Here is a 19,783-nt window from a genome sequence, read left to right on the forward strand (position 1 = left end):
TATGGCAACCTACCCACCAATGAAACTTTTATAATAGATATCTCGGTGCCATCAGCCTATAACATTGGTCAAAAAGAAGAGCATAAATTAAAGCAGTACCATCAACTCCAGAATGAGATTAAAAGGAAAACAGAAACCAAAATAGTCCCTATTGGTGCTTCTGGGGTTAATGCTAATTCCATTTAGTGATGTACTTAAAAGTTCTCGCCCAACATCAACATCTCTATTCTACCAAAACAAGCAGTGATATGCACAGCGTCCATCGTCAGCAGAGTCCTTGGCACGGTTAACAGTTATTAATACCAGACATTTTCTTTTTAGCTGACCCTGACCAGCCACCACTAACCCTGACTAGACCTAAATCCTGGAATTTACCCCCTACCCAGGACCTTCAGCTATGCCCTTTCTCAAGAGGTCTCGTGGGCAGGCAGAGTTTTAATACCTGCTGAAAAGCAGCAAAATCCAAAGAACTGGAAATCTTAGCATATGACACCGAGAAGAATATTGCATCTATCAAAAATACAAATTGCACTAAAAAATAAAATGTTAAACCAGTCAGTCAGTATTAACGTGCTGTCCATACACACAGATTCAAGCAATCCACTTGAGGCATTAGCTTTGAGCTATGAAATTAATAAATACATCAGTTATTGAACACACCTGAAAAAATAAAATGAGCTATGCCATACAGTATTGCAGTTTAATAACTGGCGGTTACAGCATCTGCTTCTGTGTGGTCTGCCCGGCAAAGCCTGCTTGCTCTACATGACACCACACTAACCAAAAGGGACACACTTCAAATAAATATTCCTGTACTTCACTTCCCAAAAGTTGACAAATAAGATACATATTAATCGTATGCTCTTTAAAAGTCTTTCAAGCAGTGTGTGATTGTCATGGCTCAGTTCAATGCTTTTCAGCTCTTTTAAGCAGAGAAAATAACTCAGTAATGTTAGAGTGTATGTAGATTGAGCTGTGACTACCCAGATTTAGATGTATCTGTTACACTTAGTAGGACGTGTTGTTTGCTCCACATCAGCAAACATGACTTTGTTCTTTATTTGATTGCGTCCAATCGGTTGATTTTTTAATAGAAAAAAATTCCCATATCTTACATTAGGGGGAGCTGTTATGAGTGAACATATGTAAGGCAATGGGGGGGAAGTCTCATATAGTGTCAAGGTGTGCCCTAAAATAAAAGTACAACCTAAGACATTTGGCTTAAACAACGTGCTTTTGAAAGTAGTGTTTCAGTCTGTCGTTTATCTGTTGTGAGGTACGCTGCGCTTAACCCATTTCAGACCAGACGGGAAGCTTGAAAACTGTGATCATTTGTGTCACTAGATGGCACCAAAGGTCTTCAGAAGGCAATATTCACTTCTCTGTGAGGTGTCCTTCTTCCGTGGTATTTTTAAAATAATGAAATAGAAGTTAGCTGAATACCATCCCTTTGATGCCTAACACTAACCCTTTATGTTTAATGCTTAAACTTCCCTCTGGAATTAGCAGTCACTATACAAAAAAAAAATTCATACAAAAGAGCGGTAACGTACCCATTTTACAATAGCATGCCTAATGGGTGTACCGCTATGGCGCTGTTGTACAACTGATGAAGAAAATTATTGAAATAACAAGGAATCAAATTAGTTAACAAGTTAGGCAAATACAAGTGGTATGTAAAGAATTCTAATTGTACATTTTCATGCGAAAGGATATCGGGACAAAAATACACTATCTGGACTGCTGGGGGGGCTTTTTCTGCAAATAACTGCGATGCTTGGAGAAAAATATGGGAAACATTTATGCTTTTATAATGGATAATAGCGGCTTTCAATGTGCTGTCTTGCATGCTACCGTCATACCGGTGTTGGTGGTTTCAGTGACTGCAGCGCAGGTATGACATTCAAGATGATAAAGACAGTTATTGTCTGTAACGATCACCTGTAGGAGCCCTGTAAGTTTTTAGCAACAGTAGATATTTAGTAAATATATGTCAGACAGAATTTGCAAGTGCAAAACAGAGAGTTGGGGCGAGGGGTTCTGTGAAAAGAAAGAGAAACTTGCTTCACTTGTCCTTTGCGCTTCTCACCCTAAAGGGCTACATCCTGAAGCAGTGGTTACGAAATCGGCTCGTCATTTTGTTATGTTCCACACGCTCCGGAGAGGAACATGCTGCAACCACCCAGCACGGTATAGCGCCACAGCACTCGGCCAAAAAGCGAGCGTGTGACTCACCCTGTCATTTACCCTCCCCGCACCAAAAATATTATGCTTTTCAAGGCTGGCTCAGGCTGGTTTTGGAATTGGGCAGGCCAGAGAAAGAATGTGCTCTGCTGTGCAGGAATTCAGCAGGCACCTTGGCTGTCCTGGGGGCAGACTTAATGAGGCCTCGTAACAATTTAACAAAAGCCAGGCCCCAGTATTATGGTGCTCAGACAATACTGAGCCACCTTTCTGCATCTGTTATTTCATGGAAGAGAGAGTATCTCAACAACCAAATTTTTTTTTTGTATGCAAATATTTATTGTTTGACAAGGTTACTCAGCTTCACACAAATAAGACAATAACAGATATACAAATCTATTATAATATAACAATAAAGAATGCTGTTTTATTACACCAGTTCCACAATCAATGAAACAGCAAATAAAAGTTACAATGCCCATATATTTTTTTTAAGTATAAAAATAGTTTTCTTTTTAAGTACAATTACCTGTTACAGATATTAAAAACATTTAAATAGTGAAATCTCAACACATATAATTTATATAAACACTGGCAAAATATACACGTATATGCAGATTTAGATATTTATAAATTGCACATTTCTCTATAAAAATTCAAGTAGAGTACCATCAGTAATGGAGTGGTAAGATTCAATAACATGACAATAGATTTCCCCATACAGTGTCCACACCTATATTTGGATATATAGTTGCACATTTGAAGTACAGCTCCCAATCTAGAGAGTCCTTTGCTTGGCATCACCATTGCTTTTGTGTCTGAACAGATGGTATACAGACGGAGTCCAAGCTGCCAGGGCCAAACTGCACATCTTCTGAAACTTTGTTTCGCCGTAACAAAACATCCAGGCTGTACTTGGAGATGCAGAGGGAGCCCAGTCCACCAGTGTGCTGGAGGAATGTTCCTCAGGAGCTGGGAGAGAGACAGAGAGTGGTGTCAGCCTCTAACATCCTACGGGGGCCTGATTCTGCCCCCTCCAGCCGTTCTGTGTTGTGCTTTAGCTGAGGTGTGGGTACCCCCCCACACACACTCCCTTTCACACCCCCGCCGCCCATTCCTGTCCTCCGGGGGCTCTGCTCTGTCCTCCTGCGGCCGCCGCTGCACTCCGCTGAGGTGCTTGTAGTCAATCAGCCCATTTCTTTAGACATGTGGTCGCCGCTCCAGTCCTCTTGCCTGGAAAAAATGTGCTGAAGAGCAGCTGGCTGCAGTCAGAGACATCCTGTTGGATTTTTCAAGACTGGCCAGTGAAAAGTTGTCCATGGCAGGCGGGACACAGCGATCCCCCCTCCACCGCCTGACCCCCCTGCTCATGTCCGCCGGAGGAGCTTCTCCAGCCTCTGCAGCCGGTCGGCTCGGAGCTGCCGGAGGGTGCGGCGAGCTGGCACAGAGCGCCGACGCCGGCCGTACCCCAGCGGGCTGATCTTGTCAATGGGGGCGCTGCCGATGCGCAGCTGGCTGTTGAACTTGTTCAGCCGGTCCATCAGGTCATTCATGGCGCAGGTGCTCAGGGAGCAGCTGGACCGCTTGGCCTGGCTGTTGGAGCTCTTTGACCTCCTCACCCGCGTGTGGATATCAGTGCTGGAGAAAAAATACGAAGGAGAGGGCAGTTTACACGTGGAGTCCATGCACTGTAAGCCTGGCTAGTTCCCCTCAACATGAGGACGCTTCACTCGTATTTTCCGTCTTATAATTTTAAACAGTTTCTTTGCGAAAAATAGAACTGGCTCATTAAAGGAAACTCAGTCTTACCTTGAATGAGGGCTAAAGGCATCCCTGACATCTTCTGGTTTAACGATCTGCTCCACATCTCCCATTCCACTTAAGCCTCGTTTCGTCCTGCTCTGCAGCCAGACGCTCAGTCTGCCGGGGAGCGAAAGAACTTCATTAGAAACCGGCACACAGTACACTGCTACTGGTATAAAAAATGGCTGAACTGCCAGTAAAACAGCAGGACCTGACAGGATCAAATTAATTATAAATGAATTAGGAATTAAATCCACGTACCTCTTTTTCATCTCTGAGCTTAGACCGGGCTTGGCGCTCTCCACACTCAGTGTAAATGTTGCAAGCAGAGAGCAACACAGGGTGGTCTGAAGTAGCAGTTTCATTCTGACTGGAAGCTGTTGAAAAAGACAACCACTTGTTACTCATTCATTCATTCATATAAAAAATGCTTAATATCTCAGCTACTTTGTCCTTATAATTACTCTCTGCCCTGAGCTACACCTGAACTTGCTTGCACAAGAGTAGAGAGTAGAGTCCAAAAGCCAAACTGTTACCTCTGTCCATCCACTTCTTTAAAAAGATACTGAAGATATTATTAATGCTAACAAAGAAACTGATTTTCCCTAGAATCTCAGGCAGCAGCTCAGTCTGCAGCGGAGGAACACTATCTATAAACTTCACATCAGTGTGTTTTTTAAAAACTTCGCTGCACTTTGCTACAGGACTTCACTTTGCAGACTCATTGTGGTATGATCTGCACTGCCAGGGACAAGCTGCTAAGAATTTTTTGTCTGTTTTTTTCCTGAGAGCTCCCATAGACACGATCAGAACTTTACATTCAGCCAGACAAGAAATGAAACACCTCAGACAACCTGTCTAGATAAGTCCCTAAAGAGACCGGTCAAACCCCAGGAAGAAAGGACAAAAGGTTCAACTGAAATTCTGACAAATATTTAACATAAGAACTCCACATACCTGAAACTGAAAGTAATCCACTTGAATAAGGTGCTAAGAGATTCTTCTGACAAAGTATCCCAGAGCTTACAGGGCTCCTATTAGTGTTGTTAGGCAGCCGTGACACTTAGCTAATAGTCTGGCTTGCAAAGCCGGACTTGTGAGCATTTATAGTGCAGGTGGGAGGGGCTTGCCGACTCATATTCCCTCATCCTGACTCTTCCACTAACCAGCACATAACTGCAAAAACAAGACCTGCTTATCATAAACATAATGCTATCATATTTTCAGGGAATTAAAAAAATGTGAGTAAATTCCATACCACTGACGGTGACCTCATGCACCCCCATGAGGCTCATGCTGCAATACAATTTTTTTTCTTGCTCCATAAAAATCAGCTGTTGCTTTTAAATGTTTCTTATTATAATTCTTGTAAACTTTGAATTAGGTCAACTTTAGCTAAATTTGTTTAATTCTGAGTTTATATTAATTCATGTGTTTGTATGTGTGCATTGTGTGTGTGTGTATAAATAAGTAGAAAAAGAAGGAGTTTATTAATTGTTTAATGATGTAGTTCTTTGGAAAGTATGTGAAATAATGTGAAGTTGACTGAGGGTTGCACTGATAAAATAAAACAAATATAATTTTTTTTAATGACTCAAATCTTACAGCAAACTGTTCAACAATCTGGTATAACTTCTTGTAACCACAAATAGGACAAAGGAAGCATGTTTTTATATGGATATTCAACAAGCATATATAATTTGTGTGTGTGTTGAGGAGGTTATGTATGTATATTGAATTTTCTAAAAATCTGCGACTGCAATCAAAACAATAAAAATGCCAAAAGACTTGTATATTTTTGGTTACTTAGGGTTAAGGTTGGGGCTGGGTAGGGGCTACAGTTCTCATTGTTGGGATTAAGGTTTTGTCCATAGAAATGAATGGAGGGTCCCCACAAAGACGTATACAAATGTGTGTGTGTGTGTGTGTATTACTGGCCTGCAGTGGTACTTTACCTCTCATGAAACTCAGGCATAATCAAAGCTTAATGTCAAAATCAAAAAGGCAGAACTTGTTTTAAACATAGCCTAATCTGTTCCCAATAGATCTTTATAACATGTTTACTACTGTGATAGAGTAGTGAGTGCATTTCAGAAAGCTCAATGTGACCTTCACCATAAGTTGTCTAGAATTGCAAATGAACGTTTGGTTGCTTGTGATTATGGTAACAGCACTTGAACTGCTTTGTAAGTACTCTGGATGTATTTTAAACAACTGATTAAACAGCCTGTGCGTGCCCGGTTGGAAAATAGCTAGGGCTAAACACATTTTCCACTTTCTTGATATGTAAATCATTCAGGCAGTTGCACAGAGGGAGCCATAAAGTTTAGCTTTTCAGCATGTGACTTCACAGCTTTGTGCCTGTTTGATAAACTAAGCAATATGGAGAATCTTAATTGGACACAAAAGCATTATTGTCGGCTGGGGTGGAATTTCACTGAACCTTTATATGTCATTCAGGCGAACACAGTGATTGTGCTGTATTAGTGAAATGATATCCTTATTTGGTAACTTTGCTTGGGAAATTGCACAAGAGACAATAATGATAAACTCATGTGATTGTGTGCAAATTACTACTCATATATAGCGAAAGTCGGTGTGAAGATTGTCAGGGGGCTGATTCCGATTCGTGTTGCAGTTACCCCAACTTCTCGGAATGCAGGGATGGGAGAGAATCCGTACAGAGATGATGTTGTGAAATATTTCTTATATGAATCACTCCTACTGTCAAAAGACTCATAACTGACCTAAAAATTTCATGGAGTAAGGCCATAGATTTCTTCATCAATTGTTTTTGCTTTGCCAGTAGTCACAATAGGCCTTTTGACTTTACCAGACTGCACCATCTGCAGAGATATTTTTTAACGAAATGACCATCAGTGATTATTGGTGAGTTCCATTTCAACTGGGAAGTTGAAATTTACCAGTTCTTAGTTGGAAATGCTAACTGGAACGACCCCTGAAATCGGAGTTCTGACTCAGAAAGTCGGAAGAACCTCAGACTCCAAGATGGTGGTGCCCTTCATCCACCTAAGTGAAAGCTGTAGTTATACATTGTTTATTATGACTTATGTCTCTCCTGGATTTCATTGAATTGGTTGTACACACGGTACTGTCCACCCTGCACCTGCGGACGTGCTACAGTATTCGTGTGCGCAAAATACTGCGCAATGCGTTGTTATCGGCTGCAATTGCTGACAATGGCTAACAATGAGTCTGGCTAGAACTGATACTGCTAGATGGCTTTTCGACTGATTGTGCTGGAATGCGGTTAACTCGGGTGTGACATCATTCCCAACTCCTACTTCCGACGTAATGGAACACAGCATAAGCACCCCCCCCCCCTTTGGTCCATGACACAGCTTTTAGAGTAGATTGAATCGTTCTAGCATCACCACTGACAGTACTGAACATGTGTCAGAGTTTCAAACATTAATATAACCTTCATCCTTTTTAAAATTTCCCTGTGAAAATGTAAATACTGGCATAGAGTGAGAGTGGCTGAAAGGCCCTTTGCAGTGCTTTTAGTCAAAGGCACTGCAATTTAAGCAAAAGCAAAGAATTTACCTGAAATCAAACTCATAGTGAATGTACTCAATGATACTGACTTGTTTTAAGCTACATGCACCAAATGTCCCATTCCTTGCAATATTAGCTCTCAGTAAGTACAATGGAGGAGTGTCAGACTTGTGGCTGACTGAAATGTTTTATAGCTAAAGAGTTCCTGTTTATAGCACAGGCAAAAACAAACCACCTAAACCAGCATTGATTTTCCACAATGGTGTGACAACTCCTGCTGTTTGCTCTGTACATTTAGCAGTGGACGTTCATGGACCACTGCAAGCCAGTGTTGCCCAGTCAATGAGGGCTTGTTGTTTTTAAACTTGAAGGTGACCCTGCTAATGTGACTCAGTAATCTGACTTTTGCATGACTTTAGTACTGTGTATTCTTGATGCTACCTGGAGAAAGCCGTCTTGTTTTTGAAGTCAGAGTAGATGCTGGAGTCTATATCAGGCAGGGCACAAGGCTGGGGTACACCAAGGGTGTAAGTTTGGTTTCAACATTAGTAGGGACCACATCATCCCTGACACCCACCCTCCTAAACACACAGTGCTCCCACAATATTGGTAGGGATGTATCCCTACATTCCATCCCCAAATCTGTGCTCTGGATGCATGCACACATCAGTGCTGGTCTGAGAGGTTTCTTTCTGCCTGTGCTTTAAACAGGAACGCTTTAGCTATAAAACATTTCCAGTTAGCCACAAGTCTGACACTCCTCCTTTGTACTTAATGTGAGCTAATACATACACTCATAGAATTTAGATACTGAGCATTTCCAGACTGCGAAGGAGATGAAACACGGAGAACATGCAAACACACACAGAGCAAAGATTTGCCTTTGCATTTTGATAGATCTGGTTTAAAAGTTTAATAACCCAAATTAATAATAAATAATTCAACAGCAATGATTGTAGTAATCATTCTAATACATTAGTGTCAAATGTTATTTGTGGGTTTAAAGTGTAAGAAGGCATCCATGCTTGTACTTATATAATAAGGATGCCGAAGAACATTACGCTCCGTGTCTGTCAGAGGCATCTAATATGCTTTGTAGACATATCATCGGTCTTCAAACGCCTTGTCAAAAGTATGTCGTTTACGATCAATTTCCTGAAATGTACTAAAAACAGTCTGTTTTCTGTTCATTTTCCGCTTTTATACTTGATCTCTTATACTATACTTTGAAATGTCTTACATTAATTTTTAATCTGCATATGAAACAGGATCGACTTCCTCACTTCCTTGCAAATCATGTATTTGTTATAATAATGTTTACTTATTCACGAGGGATATTCCACGAACAAACATGCTGCATGTTCAAAATACTGATGTTGCCTTAAAATGATTTAGGGTATCTCAGAAACTAAAAGAAGACGCAGCTAGGCTACTTTACCGTAACCACATCCAATAATCCAACCGTAATCAAACAGGGAATATTTTTACAATTCGTAATAATTAATTCCCGTGTTTTCATTTGTGTGTTTCGGATATATAAAATCGTTTGTGTGTGTGTGTGTGTGTGTGTGTGTGACACGTTTCAGCGATAAGTATTTTACAAGCCCGGTTTCCCATCAGTTTTCCAGCGAAGAGCCTCCGCCCACGCGGGGTCACTCTTCGGGACGCGCAGGCGCACTGCTCCCGCTGCTGTCAAACATGGCTGTGCTTTTTGGATAAAGAAAAATGTTCAATAGGCTTCTTAGATTTCCATTAGTATCAAACGATGGCTAGATTGGCTGATTATTTCATTGTGGTGGGATATGATCGCGAAAAAACAGGTGAGTTTCCATATTTGCTTATTTCAGCGTGGATACAACATTCAGAAATCCTTTCTTGTCAGGCCATAACACTGAGACAATTCTGTACTGGGATATCCAGGTTGGAGGATTGCCACTTTGCGATTGATGGTTTCACATTGAAATAGTAAATATTTAATACATAGTTATACGTTTGTTGGACATGAATGCTACGATGTATGCTGTCTGTAATCAGATACAAAAAAGAAACTATTACTATGCCGTCAGATTTGTGATGTATTTCAAGTGCAACTAAATTAAAGTTTCCCTCAAATGAGTCAACCTGTCATTCCTTTTCTAAGTGAATGACGAGTCGATGTGATTGCGGTAGGTTTTATATGCAAAGGCATGTATATCAATTCAAAATGTTGACCAACATTCCTATCTATCACAAACGATGTTTACGACTTCTTTCCTGGGCCATATACTCGGCAGCGGTTTAACTGCAATACTAAACTATAGAGTTACTAAACTATATACTTTAAAGCCTTCAAAAGATATGCTTTAGGGTTAACAGGAGTCGGCGTTGGAAACGCTGTTTTGTGTTATACGTGTTATTTTCTGGTCCATTTTTGTTTACTTTTTCCATATATCCTTTCGATAATTCTTTTATGCTGTTGTTTTTTTCTTACTTATTCCAAACGCGTTGCATTGATATTTCCATGGCGTTTAATGTGTTGCTTTTGGTTTTGCTCCTGTAAAAACAACACAGTTGTTCCATTAGTGTAGTATTAGGGGCTATAGACACAAACTGATACGTACATTGCTGCGGAATGGGAGCTTCACCTGGGAAAGTTCCTCTGCTGCGCCAAGGCGATGCGTCACCTTTACTGCCAGGAAACATTAGTCAGTTAAAAGGCCGGAGTAAGTGGCGCGCCGGTTACAGGCCGCTCCGAGGAAAGGGCTGGAGTGCGCGTCTCACCAGCGCTGATTTGTGGTTTTTCCGCAAAATCTGTGCAAAGTGAAAGCGCCACATTACTAATTCCTGAAGATCTTTAATAGAAAATATTTCACATGATTCATAAATTACGTATTAGTAGTAATTAATTAGTAAATTACTACTAGTAGTAATGGTGGTATTAATAGTAATAATGATAATCTTTTTTGTCAGTAGTTGTTATTTTAGATTGTTTTTTCATGTGGGGAAAAATATGTCAGTTATGTCAAATAAAAATGATTGGTGTAGTATACTTGTAATAATAATACTTGTAATAATGTGTTATAATTTGTTTCATTGTTTGTGAATTAAACAATTATTCGGAAATTAGCAAGGTAACTGAACCCACAGGCCATTGTTTGCTGATTATGTCAACATTTAAAATACATCTTAAATATACACTTGTATTTGCCTATTGATTGCACAATGAGGTCAGAAACAGAAAGTGCTTATCTGATTGCTGTTTGGAAATCAATATCTGGGTTGTTCATAACTGATGGGATATCAGAGAAGTTTGAGAAATTTTTTGCAGTCATGTGTTTGGAAAAAAAATCAAATGTGTCCTAATTATTTATTAAATATGTAAAGTATCCTTGGTAAGAGTAGGACCCAAATAACAAGGAACAATCTGGTACTGAAAGGAACTGAGTATTTCTCTCGTTCTGTGTTTCCAAAATATGCTGTCCTTGCAGAATCTCTCTAAAAATCTTAAAATATATAGATTCTCAATGTCTTATCTTTATAAGTACTTCATTCTTAATTATCAGGTAGCTTACGCTTTCAGTTGAGCCAGCCTTTCCATACTCCATACGTGTGATTTATTTATGAGCTACAGGCTATGTACGACCATGGCCATTTGAGCCTAGTACATGGGGAATATCAGTAACATTAGCTTGCATTGCCGCAAACTATGAACCAATCACATGCCTTGTTGTAAAGTACATTGGCTCAAGGAAAGTCTGATCTGCTGGTGAAGCTAAATGAAAACAGTGAATGTGATAATCAAAACATAGCATTTTAATTTGATTTTTTTTGTTTGTTTGTTTTTCCTTAAGGATGTAGAGAGCATTAACCATACACAGGGTTTTGTTTCAGGGTGTAATTAATAACTTAAATAGTTTAAGCAGTCACTGGGCAGGTGGGGGCAATTATATTGTGCACAAGGCTTAGCTCTGGATCATTACTGCACAATCGCTTGTTATTATTTACCGCCAGTAAAAAAGGAATTTCTGCTGTCTTGATATGCGAATGTAGCGCACATTCTTGCGCCTCATTATCTGGGGGTCAAGACAGATTCTACAAAGGGGTTTGAACTTAAGTGAGTCATACCAAGTAATTTACTTTAAGATTACCTTAGAGTATGTGTACCAAAATTAAGATTGTGCTTTTGAAAATAATTCAGATGAAGAACATTGCAAATATTCATGTTACTTTTCTGATTTGGTAATTACAACCAAAAGATTGTTACTTAAAACATTAACAGTAAGCTATAATATCCATCCATCCATCTTCCAGCTGCTTTTCCTAGTCTGGATCGCAGAGGACCTGAAGCCTGTTCCAGTTTGTGGGTCATTCTGATTGGGATGCCAGTACACTGTAGGACACGTACACAAACATGTATAAAAACGGGCTATTTAGTGAACCTAATTGCTTGTCTTTGGAAACCCAAGTATCTGGAACATACCCAGGTGACATATGGAGAACATGCCAGTTCCACACTTAGAACAGAGGTGAGCTTTGACCCACCAGCACTGGAGGTGTAATGCCAGCATGTCATCCTCTAATATCAGCCATCTAACATTTAAAAACCAAGAGTCTGCTAAAAACTGAACTTTGCTGTCCGCCTCATGGTTTCTTCACCACTCAAACGCCATAATAGCTCCAAGTCTAGGAGCAACATATTATTGAATGTCTTTCAATGATGTTTTGAGCGCTGTGAAATATTATTAACAAATTTATCATTTCTCTTGAGTGAAGTCACAGTGTCTTTAGCAAGCCAGCCTGTGTAAATAAGTCACAGAGACACTGTGTGAATGAGAGAGGACCTGTGCAATGACATTGTAAGCCTCGTTTCCACCATCGTGGTGCCAGTGCTGGTCCCGGACATTTTCCCAGTCCGGTACTGGCATGGCCTTGGGCCAGAAGAAACAGCTCCAGCATGGTGCCACAGAAAATCTGGGCTCAGAATGTGGCACCGTAATGTCAGCGAAAGTGGGACAGGCTACGGCGTCCAAACCTTCCATATATCCGCAAAATTCAATCCATAGCCAATACAGTCAGTCTAATAACAGTGGTGCTGGCAGTGAAACAACTTGCCCGCTTATTAGCAGAATAAGGTTACATAGTTTTTTTTATTCTGAGCAAAACAAAAGAGCGATCTCTTTCTAAAGAGCGATCTATCCATCCATCCATCATCTCCCGCTTGATCCGGGGTCGGGTCGCGGGGGCAGTAGCCTCAGCAGGGAGACCCAGACTTCCCTCTCCCCGGCCACTTCGTCTAGCTCCTCTGGGGGGACCCCGAGGCGTTCCCAGGCCAGCCGAGAGACATAGTCTCTCCAGCGTGTCCTGGGTCTTCCCCGGGGCCTCCTCCCAGTGGGACATGCCCGGAATACCTCCCCAGGGAGGCGTCCCGGAGGCATCCTGATCAGATGCCCGAGCCACCTCATCTGGCTCCTCTCGATGCGGAGGAGCAGCGGCTCTACTCTGAGTCCCTCCCGAATGACTGAGCTCCTCACCCTATCTCTAAGGGAGAGCCCAGCCACCCTGCGGAGGAAACTCATTTCGGCCGCTTGTACCCGCGATCTCGTTCTTTCGGTCACTACCCAAAGCTCATGACCATAGGTGAGGGTAGGAACGTAGATCGACTGGTAAATCGAGAGCTTCGCCTTTTGGCTCAGCTCTCTCTTCACCATGACAGACCGATGCAGCGCCCGCATGACTGCCGACGCCGCACCGATCCGCCTGTCGATCTCCCGCTCCATCGTTCCCCCACTCGTGAACAAGATCCCGAGATACTTAAACTCCTCCACTTGGGGGAGGACCCCATCCCCAACCCGGAGAGAGCACTCTACCCTTTTCCGGCTGAGAACCATGGTCTCGGATTTGGAGGTGCTGATTCTCATCCCAGCCGCTTCGCACTCGGCTGCGAACTGCTCCAGCGAGAGCTGAAGGTCACGGCTCGATGAGGCCAACAGAACCACATCATCTGCAAAAAGCAGAGACCTAATCCTGAGGTCACCGAACCGGACGCCCTCAACGCCCTGGCTGCGCCTAGAAATTCTGTCCATAAAAACTATGAACAGAATCGGTGACAAAGGGCAGCCCTGACGGAGTCCAACCCTCACCGGGAACGAGTCCGACTTATTGTCGCCCATGCGGACCAAACTCTGGCACCGGTCATACAGGGACCGAACCGCCCTTAAAAGGGAGCCCGGTACCCCATACTCCCGGAGCACTCCCCACAGGACCCCACGAGGGACACGGTCGAATGCCTTTTCCAAGTCCACAAAACACATGTAGACTGGTCGGGCAAACTCCCATGAACCCTCCAGAACCCTGCTGAGAGTATAGAGCTGGTCCACTGTTCCACGGCCAGGGCGAAAACCACACTGCTCCTCCTGAATCCGAGGTTCGACAATCCGGCGGACCCTCCTTTCCAGGACCCCCGAATAGACCTTACCAGGGAGGCTGAGGAGTGTGATCCCCCTGTAGTTGGAGCACACCCTCCGGTCCCCCTTCTTAAAGAGGGGGACCACCACCCCGGTCTGCCAGTCCAGAGGTACTGCCCCCGATGTCCACGCGATGCTGCAGATGCGTGTCAACCAGGACAGCCCTGCAGCATCCAGAGCCTTGAGGAACTCTGGGCGAATCTCGTCCACCCCCGGGGCCCGGCCACCGAGGAGCTTTTTGACCACCTCAGCGACCTCCACCCCCGAGATAGGCGAGTCCACCCCCAAGTCCCCACACTCTGCTTCCATATTGGAAGGCGTGTCGGTGGGATTGAGGAGGTCTTCGAAGTACTCCCTCCACCAACCCAAAACGTCCCGAGCTGAGGTCAGCAGCGCACCATCCCCACCATAAATAGTGTTGATGCTGCACCGCTTTCCCGCCCGGAGCCGCCGGATGGTGGACCAGAATCTCCTCGAAGCCGTCCGGAAGTCGTTCTCCATGGCCTCACCAAACTCCTCCCACACCCGAGTTTTTGCCTCAGCGACCGCCAAAGCCGCATTCCGCTTGGCCTGCCGGTAGCCGTCAGCTGCATCTGGAGTCCCACAGGCCAGAAAGGCCCGATAAGACTCCTTCTTCAGCTTGACGGCATCCCTTACCACCGGTGTCCACCAGCGGGTTCGGGGATTACCGCCGCGACAGGCACCGACCACCTTGCGGCCGCAGCTCCGGTCAGCCGCCTCCACAATGGAGGCACGGAACATGGCCCATTCGGACTCAATGTCCCCCGCCTCCCCCGGGATATGGGAGAAGTTCTGCTGGAGGTAGGAGTTGAAACTCTCCCTGACAGGGGATTCCGCCAGACGTTCCCAGCAGACCCTCACTATACGCTTGGGCCTGCCAGGCCTGGCCGGCTTCCTCCCCCACCAGCGGAGCCAACCCACCACCAGGTAGTGATCGGTTGACAGCTCCGCCCCTCTCTTCACCCGAGTGTCCAAAACATGCGGCCGCAAGTCCGACGACACGACTACAAAGTCGATCATCGAACTGCGGCCTAGGGTGTCCTGGTGCCAAGTGCACATATGGACACCCTTATGCTTGAACATGGTGTTCATTATGGACAGTCCGTGACGAGCACAGAAGTCCAATAACAAAACACCGCTCGGGTTCAGATCGGGGGGGGCCGTTCCTCCCAATCACGCCCCTCCAGGTCTCACTGTCGCTGCCCACGTGAGCATTGAAGTCCCCCAGCAGAACAAGGGAGTCCCCAGGAGGAGCGCTCTCCAACACCCCTTCCAAGGACTCCAAAAAGGGTGGGTATTCCGAACTGCCGTTTGGCGCATAAGCGCAAACAACAGTCAGGACCCGTCCCCCCACCCGAAGGCGGAGGGAGGCTACCCTCTCGTCCACTGCGGTAAACCCCAATGTACAGGCGCCCAGCCTGGGGGCAATAAGTATGCCCACGCCCGCTCGGCGCCTCTCCCCGCGGGCAACTCCAGAGTGGAAAAGGGTCCAACCCCCCTCAAGGAGACTGGTTCCAGAGCCCAAGCCGTGCGTCGAGGTGAGTCCGACTATATCTAGCCGGAACTTCACAACCTCGCGCACCAGCTCAGGCTCTTTCCCCATCAGAGAGGTGACATTCCATGTCCCTAGAGCTAGCTTCTGCAGCCGAGGATCGGACCGCCAAGGTCCCCGCCTTTGGCCGCCGCCCAGATCACTTCGCACCCGACCCCTTTGGCCCCTCCCATGGGTGGTGAGCCCATCGGAGGGGGATCCCACGTGCCTTGTTCGGGCTGCGCCCGACCAGGCCCCATGGGTGTAGGCCTGGCCGCCAGGCGCTCGCCATCGAGCCCCACCCCCAGGCCTGGCTCCAGGGGGGGGCCCCGGTGACCCGCGTCCGGGCAAGGAAAACCGTGAATCCAGGATTTTTCTCATCATAAGGGGTTTTTGAGCCGTGCTTCGTCTGGTTCCTCACCCAGGACCTGTTTGCCTTGGGTGACCCTACCAGGGGCATAAAGCCCCAGACAACATAGCTCCTGGGATCATTGTAACACGCAAACCCCTCCACCACGATAAGGTGTCGGCTCCAGGAGGGGAAGAGCGATCTAAAGTTCAGTTTTTAGCAGACACTTTTATTGCACGATCCTTTAAAAGGATGCTGGTAAAACAGCGTGCAAGAGTAAACTCACTCACGCACAGACAGGGAGCCTTTGCGGAGACAGGAGTGGTTGCAGGCAATAGAGACAAGGTGCAAAAAGTCATACTCCGGAAACTTTTTTTCGGTTCAGCAAAATAAATCCAAAACTTGAAATACAGATTAACCTTTACTTCACTTTCATTTCCGCCTACGTAACACTTTTATTCTGTTCTTTTTTTGAAACCGGTGGAAACGCAGGCTGGTTCTCAAAAGGCACCAAGCGAGAACCAGCCCGGCACCAACACCAGCTCTGTATTGAAGGAAACAAGGCAATAGAGACTCTAGCCAGCCAATTAGCCTGTGTAATGCAGTCACAGAGACTCTAGTCAGCCAATTAGCCTGTGTAATGCAGTCACAGAGACTCTAGCCAGCCAATTAGCTTGTGTAATGCAGTCACAAGACTCTAGCCAGCCAATTAGCCTGTGTAATGAAGTCACAGAGACTCTAGCCAGCCAATTAGCCTGTGTAATGCAGTCACAGAGACTCTAGTCAGCCAATTAGCCTGTGTAATGAAGTCACAGAGACTCTAGTCAGCCAATTAGCCTGTGTAATGAAGTCACAGAGACTCTAGCCAGCCAATTAGCCTGTGTAATGAAGTCACAGAGACTCTAGTCAGCCAATTAGCCTGTGTAATGAAGTCACAAGACATCAGTTAGTGAGGCAAACACATTAAGCTGTGCAAAAGATGGGTCATTATAAACAAAAAAATGAAGTATGCCTTGTTAATTGGTTATGAATGCTTTTCAGTTAGCTGGATACCTTATGAAGCTGACATATCCCAATTATTATTCTAGTTTTGTCAGGTCAGCATGATGGTAACATGAATTAAATTCTTTTTGTTAGTAAGTCAAAAATTCTTTGTCGTACTCTAACTGTCCTTTGTACATGTTATAATGCAGGTGTGTACAATAGGGGCACTTAATTTTAAAATCTGAATTTTGACATTTTTTGGTGATCTGAAAAAGCCATGAAATGACTTGGTCTTATTGGGATGATTTCCTGTTTGATAAAATGTGTGTGTGTGAGCTGGTATACCTTACCTTATGGGGACACAATGTCCCCACAACGTGATGAATACCCATTTTTTTAAATAAAAATGTATGACTGCAATGAAAACTTTTCCCATAGAAATGAATGAGCGGTCCCCATAAAGATATGTTTACCCGACGTGTGTGTGTGTGTGCAGTTTGATTGTGTTTGAGATATGATGGCTGCGCCATTTAAATCAGTGGGTTTTGGAGTGTGTCGTTCTACTGGAATATTCTTTCACTCGCCTTGGCTTCCTGGAGACCCCCCCCCCCCCCCCCCCCCACTTGCATTTCTGGACCTACAAACTATTCTTGCTTGAATAACTGTTGCCTTGAGTCATTTATGGACAATGCTAGATATCTGTTTGTCTAACCTTCTCATCCTTTATCAAAAAGTACCGGTGGACAAGGGCTGGAACGCCGTTTGGCATGGTTGGTTGTGTATCTTGGCAGGGCACCAAAATGAACTGCTGGAGTTGTAATGTGCAGGTCAACAAGGACATGAGATCCCTCGTGGAGTGTGCTGGATGTCAGGTATATGTGCTGTGCATTGCCATCCAAGAACTAGATCAATCCGGCTGTATCCAGTGTTCGAAAATCCCATCTAAAATCTGCTGGATAAAGCACAAGTACCTAGCTTTTCAGTTTATGTTAAGGCTATATACTTGCTGTGGGTTAGGGCTTTTTTTTTGCTTTAGGTAATGAATCTGCCTTACCTATCCACCATCGTGGTGATTTTACCTTTTCTTGCATTGTCAGGCCTGATTTCCAATGGGAGGATAATTCAGGAAAGCAGCTTAGGCCCTGACACAGGTCATTATAAATACTAAAGTACATAAATAATTTTCATTAACTGTGGAGAAACAAATAGGATTAGGGTAGAAGTTACGTACCTCCATTTATTATGTAAAAGTTAATCTGTTCCTCCTTTTAAATGACATAATGATCCTTTTTAAACCTTAGGTATGTTTTCATTCAGTACATTCGTTTGGTAACATTATATATGCTTGTCATGTATAGGTAAATACAAATAAATGTACTTGATTAAGGTAAACTTTGTGTAAATGGGTCTCCTGTGAAGATTACAACTGTTTGTAATACTTGTAGCTTTGCCTCCTCCTGCAGTGTGGTGTTATCACTGTCCTGGTATGGAGTCTCGTTGCTGCTTTGAATCGGCGGCACATGGTTCAGAGAGACGCTGTTCTCCAGGAACTGGTGAAAAGAGTTTGTAAAATTATTCAGGCAATAAACAGTAATTTGCAAGAGAGAAATCCAAAAGGCTACTGTGCAGTACGCCTTTGTCATGACAATTGAGCCTTTCCTTTGAATAATAGTGTATTAAAGATGCACTCTATTCAGTTTGAAAGGCATAAAGGTAATGACACTTGACTCTTTTTACACTATTAGCATTTCCTAAGCAGTATGAAGCTGGGGCCAGAAATCACATCTGGATTGCTCTTTCTTGGGAAACAAAACATTTTGGCGATTCAAGCATGCAAGGATTCAAAGAATGGATGAAATCTTTAATGAGCAAATAGCACAAAACTGCAAATGTAATTACCAGTGCTGTGCAGCTGATAGGAAAATGGGTAGGTTTGCCTGGAACAGGAGCCAAATGTCAGAGCCTGCTTAGGAAAATGCTGGCCCATACTTGTAATAAGGAATAGCTAATTGTACCTCTAAAAATGACTTATCAGCACATCATTTTTTGGACTGTTTCAAATATGTTTCAAGGGATCAACGTGTTATGAATCATGAAGCTGGAAGTACATTTTCATGGATTCCCTATGTATTTTGTCAGCCAACAAAATGGAAAGAGTTCAGTTATGGTTGTCTGAAAATCATTAAGTAGTGTTTTTCATAGTCAGTGGATGACAGTAGATGATGTAATAACAAACACATTCTGTAGAGCTCTAAAGGCCCTGAATGGGTTTTTCTAAGTGAAAATGTCCAAATTGTGCCCAATTAGCCATTTTCCCTCCCCGGTGTCATGTGACTCGTTAGTGTTACAAGGTCTCCGGTGTGAATGGGCAGCAGGTGTGTTAAACTTGGTGTTATCGCTCTCACATTCTCATACTGGTCACTGGAAGTTCAGCATGGCACCTTATGGCAAATGACTCTCTGAGGATCTGAAAAAAAGAATAAAGAATAAAGATGGCCTAGACTGTAAGAAGCCTGCCAACACCCTGAAACTGAGCTGCAGCTCGGTGGCCAAGACCATACAGCGGTTTAACAGGACAGGTTCCACTCAGAACAGGCCTCGCCGTGGTCGACCAAAGAAGCCGGTGCACGTGCTCAGTGTCACATCCAGAGGGTGTCGTTTGAAAATAGACATACGAGTGCTGGCAGCATTGCCTGCAGAAGTTAAAGGGGTGAGGGGTCAGCCTGCCAGTGCTCAGACCACACGCCGCACAGTGCATCAAATTGGTCTGCATGGCTGTCGTCCCAGAAGGAAGCCTCTGCTAAAGATGATGCACAAGAAGCCCGCAAACAGTTTGCTGAAGACAAGCCGACTAAGGACATTGATTACTGGAACCATGTGCTGTGGTCTGATGAGACCAAGACAATGCAGGGCACCATATTTTTCTAGCTTGCCAGTTAACATTATCTT

The 19,783-nt window shown here is 44.0% G+C and overlaps 2 protein-coding genes across 2 annotated transcripts in view; one reads left to right on the forward strand and one right to left on the reverse strand.

Moving 5' to 3' along the window:
* Window positions 1-2,583: 2,583 nt before the first annotated feature.
* On the reverse strand, window positions 2,584-5,084 carry LOC125704269 (pro-adrenomedullin-like). The gene is made up of 4 exons (XM_048969705.1): window positions 4,945-5,084; window positions 4,249-4,364; window positions 3,994-4,104; window positions 2,584-3,822 (listed from the first exon to the last, which is right to left on the reverse strand). Exons 2-4 carry the CDS (start codon window positions 4,350-4,352, stop codon window positions 3,552-3,554), a joined length of 486 nt encoding a protein of 161 aa, XP_048825662.1. The 5' UTR covers window positions 4,353-4,364; window positions 4,945-5,084; the 3' UTR covers window positions 2,584-3,551.
* Window positions 5,085-9,180: 4,096 nt separating this feature from the next.
* Window positions 9,181-19,783, forward strand: part of LOC125704237 (myotubularin-related protein 13-like) — a 128,774-nt gene continuing 118,171 nt past the window's right edge. The window contains exon 1 of the mRNA XM_048969635.1: window positions 9,181-9,326. Within this exon, the coding sequence (XP_048825592.1) occupies window positions 9,272-9,326 (55 nt within the window). The 5' untranslated portion in view covers window positions 9,181-9,271. The remainder of the gene's footprint in view (window positions 9,327-19,783) is intronic.

The sequence above is a fragment of the Brienomyrus brachyistius genome, chromosome 11, assembly GCF_023856365.1.
Source record: "Brienomyrus brachyistius isolate T26 chromosome 11, BBRACH_0.4, whole genome shotgun sequence".
NCBI lineage: Eukaryota > Metazoa > Chordata > Actinopteri > Osteoglossiformes > Mormyridae > Brienomyrus > Brienomyrus brachyistius.

Excerpts from the sequence above, each read along its gene's own strand:
- LOC125704269 (XM_048969705.1), bottom strand. The coding sequence starts at position 4,352 with ATGAAACTGCTACTTCAGACCACCCTGTGTTGCTCTCTGCTTGCAACA. Across the intron at positions 4,105-4,248 it reads AGCTCAGAGATGAAAAAGAG|ACTGAGCGTCTGGCTGCAGA; the intron begins GTACGTGGATTT and ends GCTCCCCGGCAG. Across the intron at positions 3,823-3,993 it reads GCCTTTAGCCCTCATTCAAG|CACTGATATCCACACGCGGG; the intron begins GTAAGACTGAGT and ends TTTTTTCTCCAG.